The sequence below is a fragment of the Salmo salar genome, chromosome ssa14 (assembly GCF_905237065.1).
Source record: "Salmo salar chromosome ssa14, Ssal_v3.1, whole genome shotgun sequence".
Taxonomy (NCBI): Eukaryota; Metazoa; Chordata; class Actinopteri; order Salmoniformes; family Salmonidae; genus Salmo; species Salmo salar.
The window spans coordinates 99,028,782-99,051,107 of NC_059455.1; the positions used below are offsets into that span (position 1 = coordinate 99,028,782).

The window sequence follows — 22,326 nt, forward strand, 5'->3', positions numbered from 1 at the left end:
GGTATAGTTGGACTGGTCGTGAACCCTTACCTTAACTGTGCGGGTAGAGTTGGGGGTCGTATGCTGTGGACACCATTCTCTCTTGTGAGCCCAGGGTGTCTGATTATTTCTGCTACAGTTTCTGACAGATCACTGGCTGTAAAGCCTCTTTCGGATGTGTAGTGGGTATATCTGGGTAGAGAAGGATAGCATTCAGGATTGAATGACTATGTACTGGGTATATCTGTGTAGAGAGGGATAGCATTCAGGATAATGACTATGTAACTGGGTATATCTGGGTAGAGAGGGTTAGCATTCAGGATAATGACTATGTACTGGGTATATCTGGGTAGAGAGGGATAGCATTCAGGATAATGACTATGTACTGGGTATATCTGTGTAGAGAGGGATAGCATTCAGGATAATGAATATGTACTGAGTAGAGAGGGATAGCATTCTAGATAATGACTATGTACTGGGTAGAGAGGGATATCATTCAAGATAATGACTATGAACTGTGTATAACTGGGTAGAGAGAGGATAGCATTCAGGATAATGACTATGTCCTGGGTAGAGGGTGATAGCATTCAGGATAATGAATATGTACTGGGTAGAGAGGGATAGATTCAGGATAATGACTATGTCCTGGGTAGAGAGGGATAGCATTCAGGATAATGACTATGTACTGGGTATATCTGGGTAGAGAGGGATAGCATTCAGAATAATGACTATGTACTGGGTATATCTGGGTAGAGAGGGATAGCATTCAGGATAATGACTATGTCCTGGGTAGAGAGGGATAGCATTCAGAATAATGACTATGTACTGGGTATATCTGGGTAGAGAGGGATAGCATTCAGAATAATGACTATGTATTGGGTATATCTGGGTAGAGAGGGATAGCATTCAGAATAATGACTATGTACTGGGTAGAGAGGGATAGCATTTGGGATAATGACTATGGACTAGGTATATCTGTGTAGAGAGGGATAGCATTCAGAATAATGACTATGTACTGGGTATATCTGGGTAGAGAGGGATAGCATTCAGGATAATGACTATGTCCTGGGTAGAGAGGGATAGCATTTGGGATTATGACTATGTACTGGGTATATCTCGGTAGATTCAGGACAATCACTATGTACTTGGTATATCTGGGTTGAGAGTTGGGGCCAATTTCATCACATATTTCCTTGGTGTTAAATACAGTGAACCATACTTTTGTAATGGCTAGCTCAGAATAAGAGCTTTCCAAAAGTTGTTTATATATAATAGAGATCAGTCCTTTCAGGAGCCCAGATCATTCATTTATAAACCCAATCATTGGATGGTTTGGTAGTTGGGTATCCCAAGGGACTCCACAGGCCAGCAGAGCTGACCTAATTTGTAAATGTAGAAAAAGGATTTGCCTGGTAATGTGTATGTATCTTTCAAACCTTGGCATGTTCTGAAATCATTACTGTCCGTGATATCGGCAAAGGTACGAATTACACATTTAGACCATTGGGGGATACAAAAATGCAACCCTCCAGATCGCAAGGCATTATTGTGAAATATGTGACTCGCTTCAGGAAACTAGGCATATGTCGCAAGTTACTACTTCACAGGAAAGCTATTTGAACGTAAACTTTTTTTAAATCAAAATGCGTTTTTTTGGCAGAAATGTCTTCTGGAACATGTGAACTTTCATGTGCCTTAATAACAAACTTGTATGCCATTTGTAAATACGAATAAAAATGTTAAATTACGAGCCTAGTTGGTTTAGCCACAGAAAAAGTCAGGAACCTTCCCGCTAGCCATGATTGGCTGAAATAATGGGTGGGCTGGACATGCCGAGAAATGAGTTCGGATTGGTCTGCCATGTAGTACACTTCTGTCTATAATATGAGCTGGTCAGTTTGTGTAGGTAATCCTTTAGAACACAGCTTTTTTTTTAAAGATATCACATAGTAGAACTGAAAAAGTGTTGCTCTCCACTTTCTGGAAGACCAAGTATTGAAATACGTAGAATGCCTGGTGGAATTAGAGTATGATAGCTAAGGACATGGAAAACAATTTTTGCATTTGATTTCAAATATGCAGAGGTAGTCGAAAAGAGAACACACAGAAGGCTGTTGTTACCTCTATGTCTGATAAACACGCCCCGCTTAAGAATCACAGAGTAAGAAACCGAACCAGTTCTTGGTTCTCTCCTGAATTGTCAGGTCTTTTCCTGCAAAAGAATCGGGCCTGGGCCTTGGCGAGGAAAACAGGTACTCCAGCTGATTGGCTGTTTTTTAGGCAATTGAGAAATAAATGTACTGCAGCTGTCAAAAAGGCTAAATCAAATGACTTCCTTAATGCTATGACAGATTCTGCAGGAGATCCTGCAAAATTCTGGAAAACCGTTAATTCACTGAAAAGGGGGAATTCTGCTGTTTATCTTCCTCAGCAAATTACCTCAGATTCCTGTATCCTAAGTGAAAAAAATGATATTTGCTTTTAATAAGCATTTCATCTCTGCTGGTTTTTTATTTGAAAGGAAAAGTGGCCATTGTGGTACTGGCCAGTTAGTTGATTTTTCGTCTTGCTTTTCAACCGTTACTCTGAAAAATGGTAACCCTGTTTTTAGTTTCCAGAAAATAACCGAAGCAGAAGTTCTAGCTGCCCTGTGTGCCATTGATACTAAGAAATCCTTAGGCGCTGACAATTTAGACCCGTTCTTACTTAAGTGTGCTGCACCTATTATTGCTGGTTCAGTGACACACATTTTTAATCTAACATTAAGCACAGGAATTATCCCTACGGTGTGGAAAGCAGCATTTGTTCTGCCATTACATAAGGGAGGTGACGGTAGTGATTTGGATAACTATCGACCCATCTCTAGGCTCCCTTGTCTGGCAAAGATCCTAGAATCTATAGTCAACAAACAGTTACAGTCTTTTCTTTCTGCTAACAGTATTCTTAGCACCAATCAATCTGGTTTTAGATCTAAACACAGTACCACATCGGCAACTATGCTTGTTGTAAATGATATTGCAAATGCCTTAGATGATAGAAAGCACTGTGCTGCGTTGTTTGTAGATTTGTCAAAAGCTTTTGACACTGTAGACCATGCTATCCTTTTGAGTAAGCTGTCATCTATAGGAGTGGGCACTGATGCCTGCCGATGGTTTTATGACTATCTTAAAGATAGAACTCAGGCCGTCATGGTCGACGGGGTCAAGTCTGACTCCTTACAGTTACTTAAAGGGGTCCCTCAGGGTTCAATAATTGTCTCACTTTATATAAACAACATTGGTGATGATGTCAAATATTGTAAATTCCATTTATATGCAGATGACACAGTGATGTACTCTATTGCTCCAACAGCGGACCAAGCTTTAATGCAGTTGGAGTCTGATTTTAGGATACTACAGGGGTCTCTTTTACAGCTTAAACTTGTTTTAAACGCTAAGAAAACAAATGTCATGTTTTTTTCTAGGTCTAAACTCTCAGTTAGAAACACTTTTGTAATCACTAGCTTGGATGGTACTCAAAACAAACAGGTCTCTGCATATAAATATTAGAGGTATGGTTAGATGATAAGCTTTCTTTTAAAAAACATGTTACTGAATTGGGAAAAAAGCTCAAATTCAAGATAGGGTTCCTTTACAGAAACAGGGCTTGTCTGTCCTCCGTAAATAGAAAACAAATTGTGCAGGCTACTTTTATGTCCGTTTTAGATTATGGTGATATTATCTATATGCATGCATCGGCAAACACATTAAAACCACTGGATGCTATTTACCATTGTGCACTCAGGTTTATCACGGGTGATAGTTACAAACCTCATCACTGTATCCTATATCAACATGCTCTCTTGTTTATTTATAAAGCGCTTCTTTTAAAACTACCTCCATATATATCATCATTAATTTCCACTAGATATACACATTTTAAAACCAGATCACAGATGTGGATTACATTAGAGACTCCTGCGGTCTCCACAGAGTTGGGTAGGACTGCCTTCAGTTCCTTTGCACCTTATTTATGGAACAAACTGCAGATCCAACTTAAGTTAGACACTCTGGTGTCCCTTGCCCATTTGAAAAATGTTATGGAGGATCAATATGATGTTGTCTGTGATTGTTTCTGTTGAATTGTGTCTTTGTTTTGTATGTTTGAAATGTTCTTGTCTGTATGCCTAAAACTGTACATGTCAACATGTTTACACAGGGCACAGCCGTAAAAGAGATCCAGGTCTGTCTGTTTTCCCTGTTAAAATAAAGATAAAAAAAAAAAAAACACCTGTCCCCGGATTACATCTTATAACCATGGCATCCGTGACAGAGAGGGAGAAGCGTTCATCCATGTATACGGGTAAGATAGTCTAGCTAGCTACATTTTCAAATATTCCACTTTTCTAATTTTGTCAGAAAGTCGTTTTCAAGTTGGCTCGCTAGCTAACGTTAAGTGTATGATCTGTGTAGTAATATTATTCGTATCTCAGAGACATTTGCATTGCTAGCTATAGCCTAGTGTTAGCTAGCTAACATTGAACCTGGTTGGTTAGCCACCTACAGATTCATGCAGGGTAGTAACGTTATGAGTTGGGATTATGGTTCATTGTGTAGCTAGCTAGCTACAAGTCTAAATAAAGACTCCACTATACAAGTAACCATTTCAATAGAATGTTCATGATGTCACTGCGACAACTGTTGATAGACGTAGCTGGTAAATTCACTCTGGCTAGCCACTCCAATTACAGAGCACTCTCGTCTGAGTGAACCAGAGCGCAGAATAACTGACGAATTTACGAACACTCAACACCCGTTGAATATGGCCGGTGTCAGTAAACATTGGCAAAAAAGCATCATTAAATTGTTGCCAGCAGCACAGTTACGGTCACCAACGCTCTGGATAACATAACAGCCTAACCAGCTCTTCTACGGTGAGTAAAAAGGTCAGAGTGAGCTGTTCTCTCATTTGTGTCTGGAAGTAGCTAGCAAGTTAGCCAACGTTAGCCAGTTAGCTTGAGTGCTTGACTGCTGTTCTTAGGTTAAGGGTGTGTAAGTAAGCATTTCACTGTAAGGTCTACACATTTTCATATGATACATTCATAATAGATTTCACAACACACTAAGTGTGTTCCCTCAGGCCAATACTCCACTACCACATATCTACAACACAAAATCCATGTGTACGTGTGTGTATCGTGCGTATGTTACCGTGTGTGTGTATGCATGTGTCTGTGCCTATGATTGTGTTGCTTCACAGTCCCCGCTGTTCCATAAGGTGTATTTTTATCTGTTTTTAAATCTGATTTTACTGCTTGTGTCAGTTACCTGATGTGGAACAGAGTTCCATGTAGTCATAGCTCTATGTAGTACTGTGTGCCTCCCATAGTCTGTTCTGGACTTGGGGACTGTGAAGAGACCTCTGGTGGCATGTCTTGTGTGGTATGCATGGGTGTCTGAGCTCTATGCTAGTCATTTAAACACAGCTCAATGCTTTCACCATGTCAATACCTCTCACAAATACAAGTAGTGATGAAGTCAATCTCTCCTCCACTTTGAGCCAGGAGAGATTGACATGCATATTATTAATATTAGCTCTCTGTGTACATCTAAGGACCAGCCATGCTGCCCTGTTCTGAACCAATTGCAATTTTCTAAGTCCCCCTTTGTGGCACCTGACCACATGACTGAACAGTAGTCCAGGTATGACAAAACTAGGGCCTGTAGGACCTGCCTTGTTGATAGTGTTGTTAAGAAGGTAGAAATTAGGGCTGTAGGACCTGCCTTGTTGATAGTGATGTTAAGAAGGTAGAAACTAGGGCCTGTAGGACCTGCCTTGTTGATAGTGATGTTAAGAAGGTAGAAACTAGGGCCTGTAGGACCTGCCATGTTGATAGTGTTGTTAAGAAGGCAGAGCTACGCTTTATTATGGACAGACTTCTCCCCATCTTAGCTACTGTTGTATCAATATGTTTTGACCATGACAGTTTACAATCCAGGATTACTCCAAGCAGTTTAGTCACCTCAACTTGCTCAATTTCCACATTATTCATTACAAGATCTAGTCTAACTTATTCCTTACCACCCATTCTGAAACGAACTGCAGCTCTTTGTTAAGTGTTGCATTCATTTCATTCACTGCAGTAGCTGACATGTATAGTGTTGAGTCATCCGCATACATAGACACACTGGTTTTACTCACAGCCAGTGGCATGTCATTAGTAAAGATTGAAAAAAGTAAGGGGCCTAGACAGCTGCCCTGGGGAATTCCTGATTCTACCTGGATTATGTTGGAGAGGCTTCCATTAAATAACACCCTCTGTGTTCTGTTAGACAGGTAACTCTTTATCCACAATATAGCAGGGGGTGTAAAGCCATAACACATGTTTTTACAGCAGCAGACAATGATTGTTAACCTCTCTAGGCTAGGCGGGACGAATTCGTCCCACCTACGTAACAGCCACTGCTATCCTGTGGCGCGATTTTCAAAACCTTAAAAATCCTATTACTTCAATTTCTCAAACATATGACTATTTTACAGCCATTTCAAGACAAGACTCTCGTTAATCTAACCACACTGTCCGATTTCAAAAAGGCTTTACAACGAAAGCAAAACATTAGATTATGTCAGCAGAGTACCAAGCCAGAAATAATCAGACACCCATTTTTCAAGCCAGCATATAATGTCACCAAAACCCAGAAGACAGCTAAATGCAGCACTCACCTTTGATGATCTTCATCAGATGACAACCCTAGGACATTATGTTATACAATACATGCATGTTTTGTTCAATCAAGTTCATATTTATATCAAAAACCAGCTTTTTACATTAGCATGTGACGTTCAGAACTAGCATACCCCCGCAAACTTCCGGGGAATTCGCTAACATTTTACTAAATTACTCACGATAAACGTTCACAAAAAGCATAACAATTATTTTAAGAATTATAGATACAGACCTCCTCTATGCACTCGATATGTCCGATTTTAAAATAGCTTTTTGGTGAAAGCACATTTTGCAATATTCTAAGTACATAGCCCAGGCATCACGGGCTCGCTATTTAGACACCCGGCAAGTTTAGCACTCACCATAATCATATTTACTATTATAAAAGTTTCATTACCTTTTGTTGTCTTCGTCAGAATACACACCCAGGACTGCTACTTCAATAACAAATGTTGGTTTGGTCCAAAATAATCCATCGTTATATCCGAATAGCGGCGTTTTGTTTGTGCGTTCCAGACACTATCCGAAATAGTAAAGAAGTGTCACGCGCTTGGCGCAATTCGTGACAATAAAATTCTAAGTATTCCATTACCGTACTTCGAAGCATGTCAACCGCTGTTTAAAATCAATTTTTACGACACTTTTCTCGTAGAAAAGCGATAATATTCCGACAGGGAATCTCCTTTTCGGCAAACAGAGGAAAAAATCCCAAAGGCGGGGGCGGTCGGGGTCACGCGCATAAGCCAGTGTCTCTTGATCGGCCACTTGAGAAAGGCGATAATGTGTTTCAGCCTGGGGCTGGAATGACGACATTCTGTTTTTTCCCGGGCTCTGAGAGCCTATGGACGACGTGGGAAGTGTCACGTTAGAGCAGAGATCCTTAGTAAATGATAGAGATGGAAAAGAAGTTCAACAAATGGTCAGACAGGCCACTTCCTGTAAAGGAATCTCTCAGGTTTTGACCTGCCATTTGAGTTCTGTTATACTCACAGACACCATTCAAACAGTTTTAGAAAATTTAGGGTGTTTTCTATCCATATGTAATAAGTATATGCATATTCTAGTTACTGGGTAGGAGTGGTAACCAGATTAAATCGGGTATGTTTTTTATCCAGCCGTGTCAATGCTGCCCCCTAGCCCTAACAGGATAATGTCAAAAGCTGCACTGAAGACTAACAAAACGGCTCTCACAATCTTTTTATAATCAATTTCTCTCAGCCAATCATTGGTCATTTGTGTAAGTGCTGTGTTTGTTGATTGTCCTTCCCTATTAGCGTGCTGAAAGTCTGTTGTCAATTTGGTTACTGTAAAATAGCATTGTATCTGGTCAAACACAATTTTTTCCAAATGTTTACTAAGGGTTGGTAACAGTATGATTGGTCAGCTATTTGAGCCAGTAAAGGGGGCTTTACTATTCTTGGGTAGTGGAATGACTTTAGCTTCCCTCCAGGCCTGAGGGCTACACACTTTCTAGTAGGCTTAAATTGAAGATATGGCAAATAGGAGTGCCAATATTGTCCGCTATTGTCCTCAGTAATTTTCCATCCAAGTTGTCAGACCACGGTGGCTTGTCGTTGTTGATAGACAACAATACGTTTTTCACCTGTTTCACACTCACTTTACAAAATTCTAAATTACAATTCTTGTCTTTCATAATTTGGTCAGATATACTTGGATGTGTAGTGTCAGCGTTTGTTGCTGGCATGTCATGCCTAAATTTGCTAATCTTGCCAATGAGAAAATCATTCAAGTAGTTGGCAATATCAGTCGGTAGATGTGATCAATACATGTTGATGATTTCAGTCCTGTGCTGTGTGTAACTACCCTGGTAGGTTGACTGACAACCTGAACCAGGTTGCAGGCACTGGTTACAGTTTGAAACTTTTTCTTGACTGAGCAGCTTGATGAAAGCCAATCAATATTTAAAATCACCCAGAAAATATACCTCTCTGTTGATATCACATACATTATCAAGCATTTCACACATTATCCAGATACTGACTGTTAGCACTTGGTGGTCTATAGCAGCTTCCCACCAGAATGGGCTTTAGGTGAGGCAGATGAACCTGTACTGTTTGAATGGTGTCTGTGAGTATAACAGAACTCATATGGCAGGCAAAAACCTGAGAGGATTCTATATGGGAAGTGGCCTGTCTGACAAGTTGTTGTTCATCTTGGCTCTTTTTATTGAAGACTGAGGATCTTTGCTCTAACGTGACACTTCCTACGGCTCCCATAGGCTCTCAGAGCCCGGGAAAAAGCTGAACGATATCGAGGCAGCCTCTGGCTGAAACACATTATCGCTTTTGGCAAGTGGCCGATCAGAGTACTATGGGCTTAGGCGTGTGCCCGAGTCGACCCCATGCTTTATTTTCTTTCGTATGTTTACCTAAATGCAGATTCCCGGTCGGAATATTATCGCTTTTTTACGAGAAAAATTGCATAAAAATGGATTTTAAACAGCGGTTGACATGCTTCGAAGTACGGTAACGGAATATTTAGACATTATTTGTCACGAAATGCGCCATGCTCGTAACCCTTATTTACCCTTTCGGATAGTGTCTTGAACGCACGAACAAAACGCCGCTATTTGGATATAACTATGGTTTATTTGGGACCAAACCAACATTTGTTATTGAAGTAGAAGTCCTGGGAGTACATTCTGACGAACAACACCAAAGGTAATAACATTTTTCTTATAGTAAATCTGACTTTGGTGAGTGCTAAACTTGCTGGGTGTCTAAATAGCTAGCCCTGTGATGCCGGGCTATCTACTTAGAATATTGCAAAATGTGCTTTCACCGAAAAGCTATTTTAAAATCGGACATATCGAGTGCATAGAGGAGTTCTGTATCTATAATTCTTAAAATAATTGTTATACTTTTTGTGAACGTTTATCGTGAGTAAATTCCCCGGAAGTTTGCGGGGGATATGCTAGTTCTGAACGTCACATGCTAATGTAAAAAGCTGGTTTTTGATATAAATATGAACTTGATTGAACAAAACATGCATGTATTGTATAACATAATGTCCTAGGTGTGTCATCTGATGAAGATCATCAAAGGTTAGTGCTGCATTTAGCTGTCTTCTGGGTTTATGTGACATTATATGCTAGCTTGAAAAATGGGTGTCTGATTATTTCTGGCTGGGTACTCTGCTGACTCTGCAAGCGTCCCACCTAGCCCATAGAGATTAACGTGGGCTATTATGAGCACTTTTCTGGGATGCTTGCTTGTTTTCGTTGCTTTACTGGAATGCTTAGCAGAAGTAGATATTCTCATGTTATTTATGTTAGTGCAGGGTGTGCTGCACACAGTGGACTTCCTACACGGGCACCCCTTCTCAGTGCTAAAAGCATAAATCTGGTTCACAGGCACATGATTGCAGCAGGATCAGCAGAGGCATTCAGGACAGTTAGAGGAACATACAGTGCCTTGCAAAAGTATTCACCCCTCTTGCCGTTTTTCCTATTTTGTTGCATTACAACCTGTAATTTAAATAGATTTTTATTTGGATTTCATGTAATGGACATACACAAAATAGTCCAAATTGGTGAAGTGAAATGGAAAAAAAAGAATGTTTCAAAAAATTCAAACAAATTTACTGAAAAGTGGTGCATGCCTATGTATTCACCCCTTTGCTATTAAGCCCCTAAATAAGATCTGGTGCAACCAATTACCTTCAGAAGTCACATAATTAGTTAAATAAAGTTCACCTGTGTGCAATCTAAGTGTCACATGATCTGTCACATGATCTCAGTATGTATACACCTGTTCTGAAAGGCCCCAGAGTCTGCAACACCACCAAGGAAGTGGCACCATGTAGACCAAGGAGCTCTCCAAACAGGTCAGGAAAAAAGTTGCGGAGAAGTACAGATCAGGGTTTTATTATAAAAAAAAATATCTGAAACTTTGAACATCCCACAGAGCATTAAATCCATTATTAAAAAATGGAAGGAATATGGCACCACAACAAACCTGCAAAGAGAGGGCCGCCCACCAAAACTCACCGACCAGGCAAGGAGGGCATTAATCAGAGAGGCAACAAAGAGACCAAAGATAAACCTGAAGGAGCTGCAAAGCTTCACAATGGAGATTGGAGTCTGTCCTATCTGTCCATAGGACCACTTTAAGCCGTACACTCCACAGAGCTGGGCTTTATGGAAGAATGGCCAGAAACAAATAAGCAAACATGTTTGGTGTTTGCCAAAAGGCATGTGGGAGACTCCCCAAACATATGAAAGAAGGTACTCTGGTCAGATGAGACTAAAATGTAGCTTTTTGGCCATCAAGGAAAACGCTATGTCTGGCGCAAACCCAACACCTCTCATCACCCAGAGAACACCATCCCTACAGTGAAGCATGGTGGTGGCAGCATCATGCTGTGGGGATGTTCTCCATCGGCAGGGACTGGGAAACTGGTCAGAATTGAAGGAATGATGGATGGCGCTAAATACAGGGACATTTTTGACAGAAACCTGTTTCAGTCTTCTAGAGATTTGAGACTGGGACGGAGGTTCACCTTCCAGCAGGACAATGACCCCAAGCATACTGCTAAAGCAACACTCGAGTGGTTTAAGGGGAAACATTTAAATGTATTGGAATGGCTTAGTCAAAGCCCAGACCTCAATCCAATTGAGAATATGTGGTATGACTTAAAGATTGCTGTACACCAGCAGAACCCATCCAACTTGAAGGAGCTGGAGCAGTTTTGCCTTGAAGAATGGGCAAAAATCCCAGTGGCTAGATGTGCCAAGCTTATGGAGACATACCCCAAGAGACTTGTAGCTGCAATTGCTGCAAAAGGTGTCTCTACCAAATATTGACATTGGGAGGAGGTGAATAGTTATGCATGCTCAAGTTCAGTTGTTTTGTCTTATTTCTTGTTTCCCCCCAAAAAATTGTATCTTCAAAGTAGTAGGCATGTTGTGTAAATGAAATGATACAAACCCCTCAAAAATCAATTTTAATTCCAGGATGTAAGGCAACAAAATAGGAAAAATGCCAATGTGGGGTGAATACTTTCGCAAGCCACTGTACATTAGGTTACTTACATTGTGTCTACCAATGCCCCTGGTATAATGTACATTTGCGAAAGCATTATGATAACTCAGCGACACATATCGTAGGGATTAACTGAGCTGGGCTTGGGTCATTTGATAAGTCATTGTCTCAATGCAGCTTTATAATGAATGGATGGGACGTTAAATGGTTGTCCTGACTCTCTGAGGTCATTAAAGATCCCATTGCACTTATCGTAAGAGTAGGGGTGTTAACCCCGGTGTCCTGGCTAAACTCCCAATCTGGCCCTCATACCATCACGGTCACCTAATCATCCTCATCTTACAATTGGCTCATTCATCCCCCTCTTCTCCCCTGTAACTATTCCCCAGGTCATTGCTGTAAATTAGAATGTGTTCTCAGTCAATTTACCTGGTAAAATAACGGTAAAATAAAATAAAATAAAATAAATATAATGCTTAGAAAGGATCCAGGAACCCAAATGATTTTGGTGGATCCCATCCCATCATATAAAACGTGTTTTGTTTTTCTTCTTTGTTTTTCTTCGACTCCGCTATCAGATGGGGGAGAAGAGAGATGGCTCCCCTGGCGAACGAACACTGGCCAGTCGTATAACGACAAACGACAAGACAGAGATATATCCAACATGCGCGAACGCTGTCCAGACACCGGCGTAGAAAAGGTTAAACATTCCACTTTGCATTTTCTCCAGTTTCTTAAGTAGGCTGGCTACCCGTGTGATTAAGGAAGTCACCTCAAGCCAATAATCCTTGGCAAGCAAATTGCTGCATTGGATCTCAAATCAAATCAAATTTATTTATATAGCCCTTCGTACATCAGCTGATATCTCAAAGTGCTGTACAGAAACCCAGCCTAAAACCCCAAACAGCAAGCAAAGCATGTGAAAGAAGCACGGTGGCTAGGAAAAACTCCCTAGGAAAAACTCCCTAGAAAGGCCAAAAACCTAGGAAGAAACCTAGAGAGGAACCAGGCTATGAGGGGTGGCCAGTCCTCTTCTGGCTGTGCCGGGTGGATATTATAACAGATCTCTTAATAATCTAGTTTGTTTTGAAACAGGGCGTAGTAGATACAGCTTCTACAGCACTAGAACCATTCATTTACTTCTCCAGACAAAGAGGGTTGGAAAACTCATCTGGGACTAACCTTTTTTTTTTTAGCTTGATGGCTAACGTTAGCAGCTTAGCTAGGTTAGCGGCTCTTTGAAGCAGACTCTAACCTGTCAGTTAAGCGGGATTCCGGAGACAAGAAATAGCGGTCTTAGCTGTTAAAAGCTAACAGCGTCGCGGAATCTATGCAAAAACAAGTTCGGTATTTATGTTTATTAACAAAGATTAGTTATGTTCAAGGGCCAAACATTCAAGGGCCATTTTCTCAAAAGTGAGGTTACAAATGTATCAACTTTCAAAGCAGAATTACTTATACATTGTTCCTCAACTGTAGTGTCTGATATAACATATTCTAGCCTCTACTTTTATCTAATGTAAAAAAAAAAAAAGCAAAACATTTCAAATTACGCTACGTAAGATCGAACCAGTCGGCCATTTTTGATTCCCAGTTACATTGTACATTTTGTGCCAAATATAAATAGTGTGAGCAATAATAGGACCAAAGCTAGTTTACATTGTTTAAGGGATATATCAGTGGAGACCACCTCTTCCAGGACAATAGGAGACACCATATTACATTGTTTAAGGGATATATCAGTGGGGACCACCTCTTCCAGGACAATAGGAGACACCATATTACATTGTTTAAGGGATATATCAGTGGGGACCACCTCTTCCAGGACAATAGGAGACACTATATTTCTCTCTATAGTCAGCCAGGGGATGGGACGAAATACCTGGAAATACAATTTAAGGTTCGGTACGGATAGTCCTCCCACGTCTTTTCCTCTTTGAAGTTAGTTAATTTCATACAAGCTCGCTTTTACCTTGCGATATACAACGCCTTCGGGAAAATGTTCAGACCCCTTGACTTATTCCATGTTTTGTTACGTTACAGCCTTATTCTAAAGTTGATTACATATATCTGTTTTCTCATCAATCTACACACAATACCCCGTAATGACAAAGCAAAAAACAGGTTTTCATCAAGGATCTCTCTGTACTTTATCTGAATCTTATTTCTCATGGTCAGAGTCCTTTTGATGCCTTTCGGCAAACTTCAAGCAGCCTGTCATGTACCTTTTACTGAGGAGTGGCTTCCGTCTGGCTACTCTACCAGAAAGGCCTGATTGGTGGAGTGCTGCAGAGGTTGTCCTTCTGGAAGGATCTCCCATCTCCACAGAGAAACTGTTAGAATGACCATCGGGTTCTTGGTCACCTCCTTGACCAAGGCCCTTCTCCCCCGATTGCTCAGATTGGCCGGGCGGCCAGCTCTAGGAAGAGTCTTGGTGGTTCCAAACTTCTTCCTTTTAAGAATGATGGAGGCCACTGTGTTCTTGGGGACCTTCAATGCTGCAGACATTTGTTGGTACTATATCTATGCCTAGACACAATCCTGTCTCGGAGCTCTACGGACAATTTCTTCGACCTCATGGCTTGGTTTTTGCTCTGACATGCACTGTCAACTGTGGGACCTTATATAGACAGGTGTGTGCCTTTCCAAATCATGTCCAATCAATTGAATTTAGCACAGGTGGACTCCAATCAAGTTGTAGAAACATCAAGGATGATCAATGGAAACAGGATAGACCTGAACTCAATTTCGAGTCTCATAGCAAAGGGTCTGAATACTTATGTATTGTACTTATGTATTGTGGCTCAGTTGGTAGAGCATGGTGTTTGCAACGCCAGGGTTGTGGGTTCGATTCCCACGGGGGACCAGTAAGGAGAAGAAAAAAATGAAATGTATGCATTCACTACTGTAAGTCGCTCTGGATAAGAGCGTCTGCTAAATGACTAAAATTTAAATAAAGTATTTCGGTTGAATATTTTTCATTTTTTTACATTTGCTAACCATTTGCTAACCATTTGCTAACCATTCTAGTCTAACAAAAGACAGGGGTAGAACTGCCCAAGGAGCTTTGGTTTCTGATGTCAGATATGTAATAGTGGAGGATAAGGGTTTAACAAACCCAAAAGTACATTTTGAGAGGGGACAACATTATTTTTGAAAATAGTTTCATGTCTGTGTTTATCGAAGAAAGATAGGGGGCGATAGTGAGAGCACAGGGTGGCATCCTTACCTTGTTTAAATAGAAGCTAAATTAGTGCTGTATTCACATCCCTTCTAAATGAACCTTTGTGAACGGCTGTGTTTATCATTTACACTAACACTGGACCTAATTGGTTCCAAAATAAAATAAGTAACCCAATTCATACCTTTATAATTACGTTAGCAGACTTGACAAGTAAGTGTGTGTAACAAAGATTTAAAAACACTTTCAATGCACAAACACATTCGCAGTAGATCTCTCTCACCATTGCAGTGGGTGACCATGGCTAGCAGCTGCTGCACTGTGTCAGTCAGTATAGCCTGCTGTTTCTGCAGTAGTGTGCTGTTTTGTGTGGAGGTCCCCAGCTCTCCCTGTAGCTGGGTGACCAGGCGCCTCTGTCTCTCCAGCATGTCCTGCAGCTGCTGTTTCTCCCTCTGAAGACCCTGGAGCTCCTTAACGTGCCTGGCCTCTAAAGCTGAGAACCTCTGCTCCAGCAAACTATGAGAGAGAGAGATTGAGAGAGGGAGAGAGAGAGAGAGAGATTGAGAGAGGGAGAGATTGAGAGAGGAAGAGAGAGAGATTGAAAGAGGGAGAGCGAGGGGGGAGAGAGAGAGAGAGAGAGAGAGAGAGAGAGAGAGAGAGAGAGAGAGAGAGAGAGAGAGAGAGAGAGAGAGAAACCATCCTACAGGGACAGTCAAAGAACCCTTGATGAACATTCTTTTTTCCCCCTAAGAGTGACCTAGCCATAAGAAAGGGAGGTGGCAGATAGCCTAGAGATTAGAGGAGTGGGACAGCAACTGAAGGGTTGACCCCTAGTTGGGGATCAGGTGACATTGATGTAGTAAGTAGAGAGACCTGTGTCAGCACTATACAGCAGCACTAGATTGGTTGATTCAAAGGAACCAATTGGGTTAAAGGAATTAGCATTATGCCGTCTCCTGTACCTCCCCATGGCCAGACGAATAGATGAATGCAGAGGGGAAACAAAGGCACGTTCCATTCAGTAAATGCCAAGGAAACAGCCTGAGAACAGCCCAGGGATATGCCTGGGTTGTCCGCAACACCCTCTGTAGCACTTTGCGGTCAAGCGCAGTGCATTTGCCATACCAGGCGGTGATGCAGCCAGTCAAGATGCTCTCGATGGTGCAGCTGTATAACTTTTTTTGGAGGATCTGAGGGCCCCGTGCCAAATATTTTCAGCCTCCTGAGGTGGAAGAGGCACTGCCACGCTCACTTCATGATTTTGTGTGTGTGGACCATGTTAGATCCTTGGTGATGTAGTAATGGCCTTTGTGTGTGGACGGTGTTATGCATACTGGATGGACCGGTTACCTTACGCTGCGTTCCAAACTTTCTATCCGTGAGTGAGTGAGTGAGTGAGTGAGTGAGTGAGTGAGTGAGTGAGTGAGTGAGTGAGTGAGTGAGTGAGTGAGTGAGTGAGTGAGTGAGTGAGTGAGTGAGTGAGTGAGTCAGTCAGTCAGTCAGTCAGTCAGTCACCCACGCACACCAGCAGCTGACGTTTGCATATCGAGTGGCTCAATCACTACCCTGGGGGTGACCGTGACGTGCCTGCTTGCATGTGTGTATTACCCACCCCGCTCCAAACGAAGCCTGTAAAATATCCCAGTCTGATGTTTATAGCTCTGACTAACAACATAGCAGAAAACAACCCAGAGCTACACAGACTGATACAAGCTGCTTCTCACTGCTCTGCACGGTACCCGCTCTCTGAGGGCGGGGTGGATAGGGCCCTCTGAGGGAGTGGTGGATAGGGCTCTCTGAGGGACTGGTGGATAGGGCCCTCTGAGGGACTGGTGGATAGGGCCCTCTGAGGGACTGGTGGATAGGGCCCTCTGAGGGACTGGTGGATAGGGCCCTCTGAGGGACTGGTGGATAGGGCCCTCTGAGGGACTGGTGGATAGGGCCCTCTGAGGGACTGGTGGATAGGGCCCTCTGAGGGACTGGTGGATAGGGCCCTCTGAGGGACTGGTGGATAGGGCCCTCTGAGGGACTGGTGGATAGGGCCCTCTGAGGGACTGGTGGATAGGGCCCTCTGAGGGCGTGGTGGGTAGGGCCCTCTGAGGGACTGGTGGATAGGGCCCTCTGAGGGAGTGGTGGATAGGGCCCTCTGAGGGAGTGGTGGATAGGGCCCTCTGAGGGAGTGGTGGATAGGGCTGCTGTACCTGCTTTTATCGTTGAGTTGTGAGATCTCCTGATTCTGCTGGAGGATGTGTTTCTCTAGACGGTCAGTGAACAGAGAATACTCTAACAGCTGAATCTCCATTCTGCTGGTCTGGTTCAGCACCTGCAGAGGGAGGGAGGGAGGGAGGGAGGGAGGAGGAGGGAGGGAGGGAGGGAGGGAGGGAGGGAGGGAGGGAGGGAGGGAGGGAGGGAGGGAGGGAGGGAGGGAGGGAGGGAGGGAGGGAGGGAGGGTCATTCAGTTACCTGCTTAAATTCTTGTTAATCTAACTGCACTGTCCAATTTACAGTAGCTATTACAGTGAAAGAATACCATGCTATTGTTTGAGGAGAGTGCACAGTTCTGAACATGAAAAGTTATTAATAAACAAATTAGGCACCTTTTGGCAGTCTTGATACAACATTTTGAACAGAAACGCAATGGTTCATTGGATCAGTCTAAAACTTTGCACATACACTGCTGCCATCTAGTGGCCAAAATATTAATTGTAGCTGGGCTGGAATAATACATGATGGCCTTTCTCTTGCATTTCAAAGACCATGGTACAAAAAAATACAAAATAATGTTTTTTTTCTTTGTATTATCTTTTACCAGATATATTGTGTTATATTCTACTACATTCATTTCACATATCGACAAACTTCAAAGTGTTTCCTTTCATATGGTACCAAGAATATACATACCCTTGCTTCGGGGCCTGAGCTACAGGCAGTTAGATTTGGGTATGTCATTTTAGGCGAAAATTGAAAAACAGGTCCGATCCTGAAGAGGTTTTAAAATGACTAGCTGATACAGAAACGACTGAGTACTTTCTCAAAGCTATATACCAGACACAGATAGATAAACATGGAGGGGCCTGTTATAGAATTTCACAGATTAATAATGAATAAAGTTTGACCGCTACATTTGTATTTTATTTTTGCAGCTAGACCGATAACCAACCAGTTACAATATTTGTACAGGTTGCACTGTCTTACAGCTCTACAGTACAACAAAGGACCATCTGTGTTGTGACTCCGCGTTGGATGTTTTAACTGGCCGATTGTCCGTCGCCTAATTCAACTCAGCATGTCAATCAAAGTGTTCACGGTGAGGGACAACAGATCTCAGAGCCGTAGTCAACCCTGGGTCACCAGCTCTGGTCCGAGAGTGGCACAAGGTGTGGAGTGTTTTGGTCTTAACCTAACGACAAGACACCTGAGACAATTAGCTCAATCAATGAGTCATACCTGGAACACCTGGGTCAACTAGCCTAATCAATAAATCACACCTGGGACAACTAGCCTAATCAATAAGTCACACCTGGGTCAACTAGCCTGATCAATAAGTCACACCTGGGTCAACTAGCCTGATCAATAAGGCACATCTGGGACAACTAGCCTGATCAATAAATCACACCTGGGACAACTAGCCTGATCAATAAATCAAACCTGGGACAACTAGCCTAATCAATAAATCACACCTAGGACAACTAGCCTAATCAATAAATCAAACCTGGGACAACTAGCCTGATCAATAAATCACACCTGGGGATAACTAGCCTGATCAATAAATCACACCTGGGGACAACTAGCCTGATCAATAAATCAAACCTGGGACAACTAGCCTGATCAATAAGGCACACCTGGGACACCATGGTCGGCACCAAGACACCTGGGACAACTTAGCAACTAATCAAAACATTGAAAGTTGAGTCATGTAATTTGTCGCAGGGCTGAAACGAAAGCCTGCGAATTCCTGTAGCTCTTTCAGACCAGGATTGTAGACCTCTAAATGATCAGCAATCCAGTTGCCATCATATATCTTGATCGACACATGGAAGAGTTAGGGACCATGGCAAGAGGTTGAAGGTAGTCTTCACAACAGGTCCACCGATTGGCTCACCTGGGTCTCCACATCTGTCAGTTTGCGGGTCTGCTCGGCCGATTGGCTGAAGAGTTTAGTCCCGATCTCCAACATGGCCGCCGTCTGGGTGTGAACAGCGTTCCTCTTCATCTCCTCCATCCCAGAACGCAGGTTCTCCTGGATGGACCTCTCCAGCTGGAATACAGGGAATACCAGGAATATGGTCAGGAGAGAGAGAGACATACAGGGAATACCAGGAATATGGACAGGAGAGAGAGAGACATACAGGGAATACCAGGAATATGGTCAGGAGAGAGAGAGACATACAGGGAATACCAGGAATATGGTCAGGAGAGAGAGAGATATACAGGGAATACCAGGAATATGGTCAGGAGAGAGAGAGACATACAGGGAATACCAGGAATATGGACAGGAGAGAGAGATATACAGGGAATACCAGGAGAGAGATAGATATACAGGGAATACCAGGAATATGGTCAGGAGAGAGAGAGAGCGAGAGAGAGAGATATACAGGGAATACCAGGAATATGGACAGGAGAGAGAGAGAGAGAGAGAGAGCGAGAGAGAGAGAGAGATATACAGGGAATACCAGGAATATGGACAGGAGAGAGAGAGATATACAGGGAATACCAGGAATATGGACAGGAGAGAGAGAGACATACAGGGAATACCAGGAATATGGTCAGGAGAGAGAGAGAGACATACAGGGAATACCAGGAGAGAGATAGATATACAGGGAATACCAGGAATATGGTCAGGAGAGAGAGAGATATATACAGGGAATACCAGGAATATGGACAGGAGAGAGAGATATACAGGGAATACCAGGAGAGAGAGAGATATACAGGGAATACCAGGAATATGGTCAGGAGAGAGATAGATATACAGGGAATACCAGGAATATGGTCAGGAGAGAGAGAGAGAGAGAGAGAGCGAGCGAGAGAGAGAGAGAGACATACAGGGAATACCAGGAATATGGTCAGGAGAGAGGGAGACATACAGGGAATACCAGGAATATGGTCAGGAGAGAGGGAGACATACAGGGAATACCAGGAATATGGTCAGGAGAGAGAGAGACATACAGGGAATACCAGGAATATGGTCAGGAGAGAGAGAGAGATAGAGGGAATACCAGGAATATGGTCAGGAGAGAGGGAGACATACAGGGAATACCAGGAATATGGACAGGAGAGAGAGAGACATACAGGGAATACCAGGAATATGGTCAGGAGAGAGAGAGACATACAGGGAATACCAGGAATATGGTCAGGAGAGAGAGAGATATACAGGGAATACCAGGAATATGGACAGGAGAGAGAGATATACAGGGAATACCAGGAATATGGTCAGGAGAGAGAGAGACATACAGGGAATACCAGGAATATGGTCAGGAGAGAGAGAGAGATATACAGGGAATACCAGGAATATGGTCAGGAGAGAGAGAGACATACAGGGAATACCAGGAATATGGTCAGGAGAGAGAGAGACATACAGGGAATACCAGGAATATGGTCAGGAGAGAGAGATATATACAGGGAATACCAGGAGAGAGATAGATATACAGGGAATACCAGGAATATGGACAGGAGAGAGAGAGAGACATACAGGGAATACCAGGAGAGAGATAGATATACAGGGAATACCAGGAATATGCAAACTCACACATACTCACTATCTCAACACTCACACTCTCTTTAGTGACTACCTCAGTTTTAGTGAACCCTGAGGGAGAACAGAAAGACAAGAGGACGATGTCTTACCTTCTGCAACCACTGTGTATTATTCTCTATGGAGATCTCCAAACTCTCCAGCTTCCTCTCCTGCCGCGAGGGCCTAGCGGGTTGGGCTTTGGCCTGCTCAGGGTGACTCGATCCTGGGTCGGGGGCTGGCGGTGGTGGGAAGTCCCTCTGGAGGGAGTTGGTGACCTGGTAGTCTTTGAGGGGTTGGCAGTGTTCCACCTCAGGGAGTATGAAAGTGTAACTGCAGGGTCCATGTTGCACCCGGTGCTGCTTCTTCTCTGAGCCAATCACTGCAGTCGACAGGTAAGCCAGGTAGGCCAGGGCTAGGGCCAGCAGCCGGCCCATCTCAGGTGAGACGAGGACAGGGGGGGAGTGGAGGAGAAGAGGGGGAAGAGGAGTGAGGGAGAAGGGTAAGTGGAGAAGGGAGATGGAGGGTCGTCACAGTTTAGCAGAGCAGAGAAGAACACCGAAAGAGTCTCTCTCTCTCCCTCCTTGACTTTCTAAGTCTCTCTGTTTTCAACGCCTTCTCATTCCCTCGGTTGCAAACTTTCAATTTATCCACAGTGTGTTGCTCTGCTTGAAGTTGCTGCTTTTGCTCTTTCAGTTGTCAGAGAATTTCTGTATGTATGTTGCAATGGATCAGTCGCGCTGTCTTCCCCCGAAAACCAACTCCTGCTATTCCACAGCTCTCTATCTGTCTGGACAGATACACAAAACACCCATACACACACACACTCTCTTACACACACACACACACACACACACACACACACAGCAGGAAGAGCTGATTGCAGTCTGTTCTCTCCGCGGTGTTCAGATGGGACGACTCGCTCCTGGAAACAAGCTGCTCCCCAGTCTGATTATTAACCTTCTGTATTGTTGCCATGTGTTTCATCCGTCTCTCTGTGTCTCTCTCTCTCTCTTTCTCTCTCTTGCCTGCTTCCTTTTTCAGGCTGTGTTTGTCCATTGGCCTGGATGGAGAGAGGAGGAGGAGTAGAGAAGAGAGAGAGCAGCTGGGTCTAAAGGTGGCAGAGCTCTAAAAGTAGTGATAGGAAGTACCTCTCCTCTAAACCCCTTCGCTCTTCAACACATTATCACTCAAACACCCTCCCTCCCTCTCTCACAGGGGTACTCCCTCCCTCTCCCTCCCTCTCCTTCCCTCTCCTTCCCTCCCTCTACCTCCCTCCCTCTACCTCCCTCCCTCGCAGGGGTGCTCCCTTCCCTCTCCCTCCCTCTCTCTCTCTCTCTCCCTCCCTCCCTCTCCTTCCCTCTCCCTCCTCCTCTCCCTCCCTCCCCTCCCTCTCCCTCCCTCCCTCTCCTTCCCTCTACCTCCCTCCCTCTACCTCCCTCCCTCCTCTCCTTCCCTCTCCCTCCCTCGCAGGGGTGCTCCCTTCCCTCTCCCTCCCTCTCTCTCTCTCTCTCCCTCCCTCCCTCTCCTTCCCTCTCCCTCCCTCTCCCTCCCGCTCCCTCTCCTTCCCTCACCCTCCCTCCCTCGCAGGGATGCTCCCCTCCCTCCCTCTCACTCACTCTCCTTCTCTCTCCCTCTCTCCCTCGCAGGGGTGCTCCCTTCCCTCTCCCTCTCTCTCTCTCTCTCCCTCTCTCTCCCTCCCTCTCTCTCCCTCTCCCTCCCTCCC

General features: G+C 43.6%; 1 protein-coding gene across 1 annotated transcript in view; it reads right to left on the bottom strand.

Moving 5' to 3' along the window:
• The window catches only part of angpt2b (angiopoietin 2b), a 47,420-nt gene extending 25,643 nt beyond the window's left edge, over positions 1 to 21,777 (bottom strand). The window contains exons 1-4 of the mRNA XM_045693720.1: positions 20,714 to 21,777; positions 18,972 to 19,127; positions 17,071 to 17,192; positions 15,153 to 15,385 (exon numbers count right to left, since the gene is read on the bottom strand). Of these exons, the coding sequence (XP_045549676.1) occupies positions 15,153 to 15,385; positions 17,071 to 17,192; positions 18,972 to 19,127; positions 20,714 to 21,037 (835 nt within the window). The 5' untranslated portion in view covers positions 21,038 to 21,777. The remainder of the gene's footprint in view (positions 1 to 15,152; positions 15,386 to 17,070; positions 17,193 to 18,971; positions 19,128 to 20,713) is intronic.
• Positions 21,778 to 22,326: the final 549 nt, after the last annotated feature.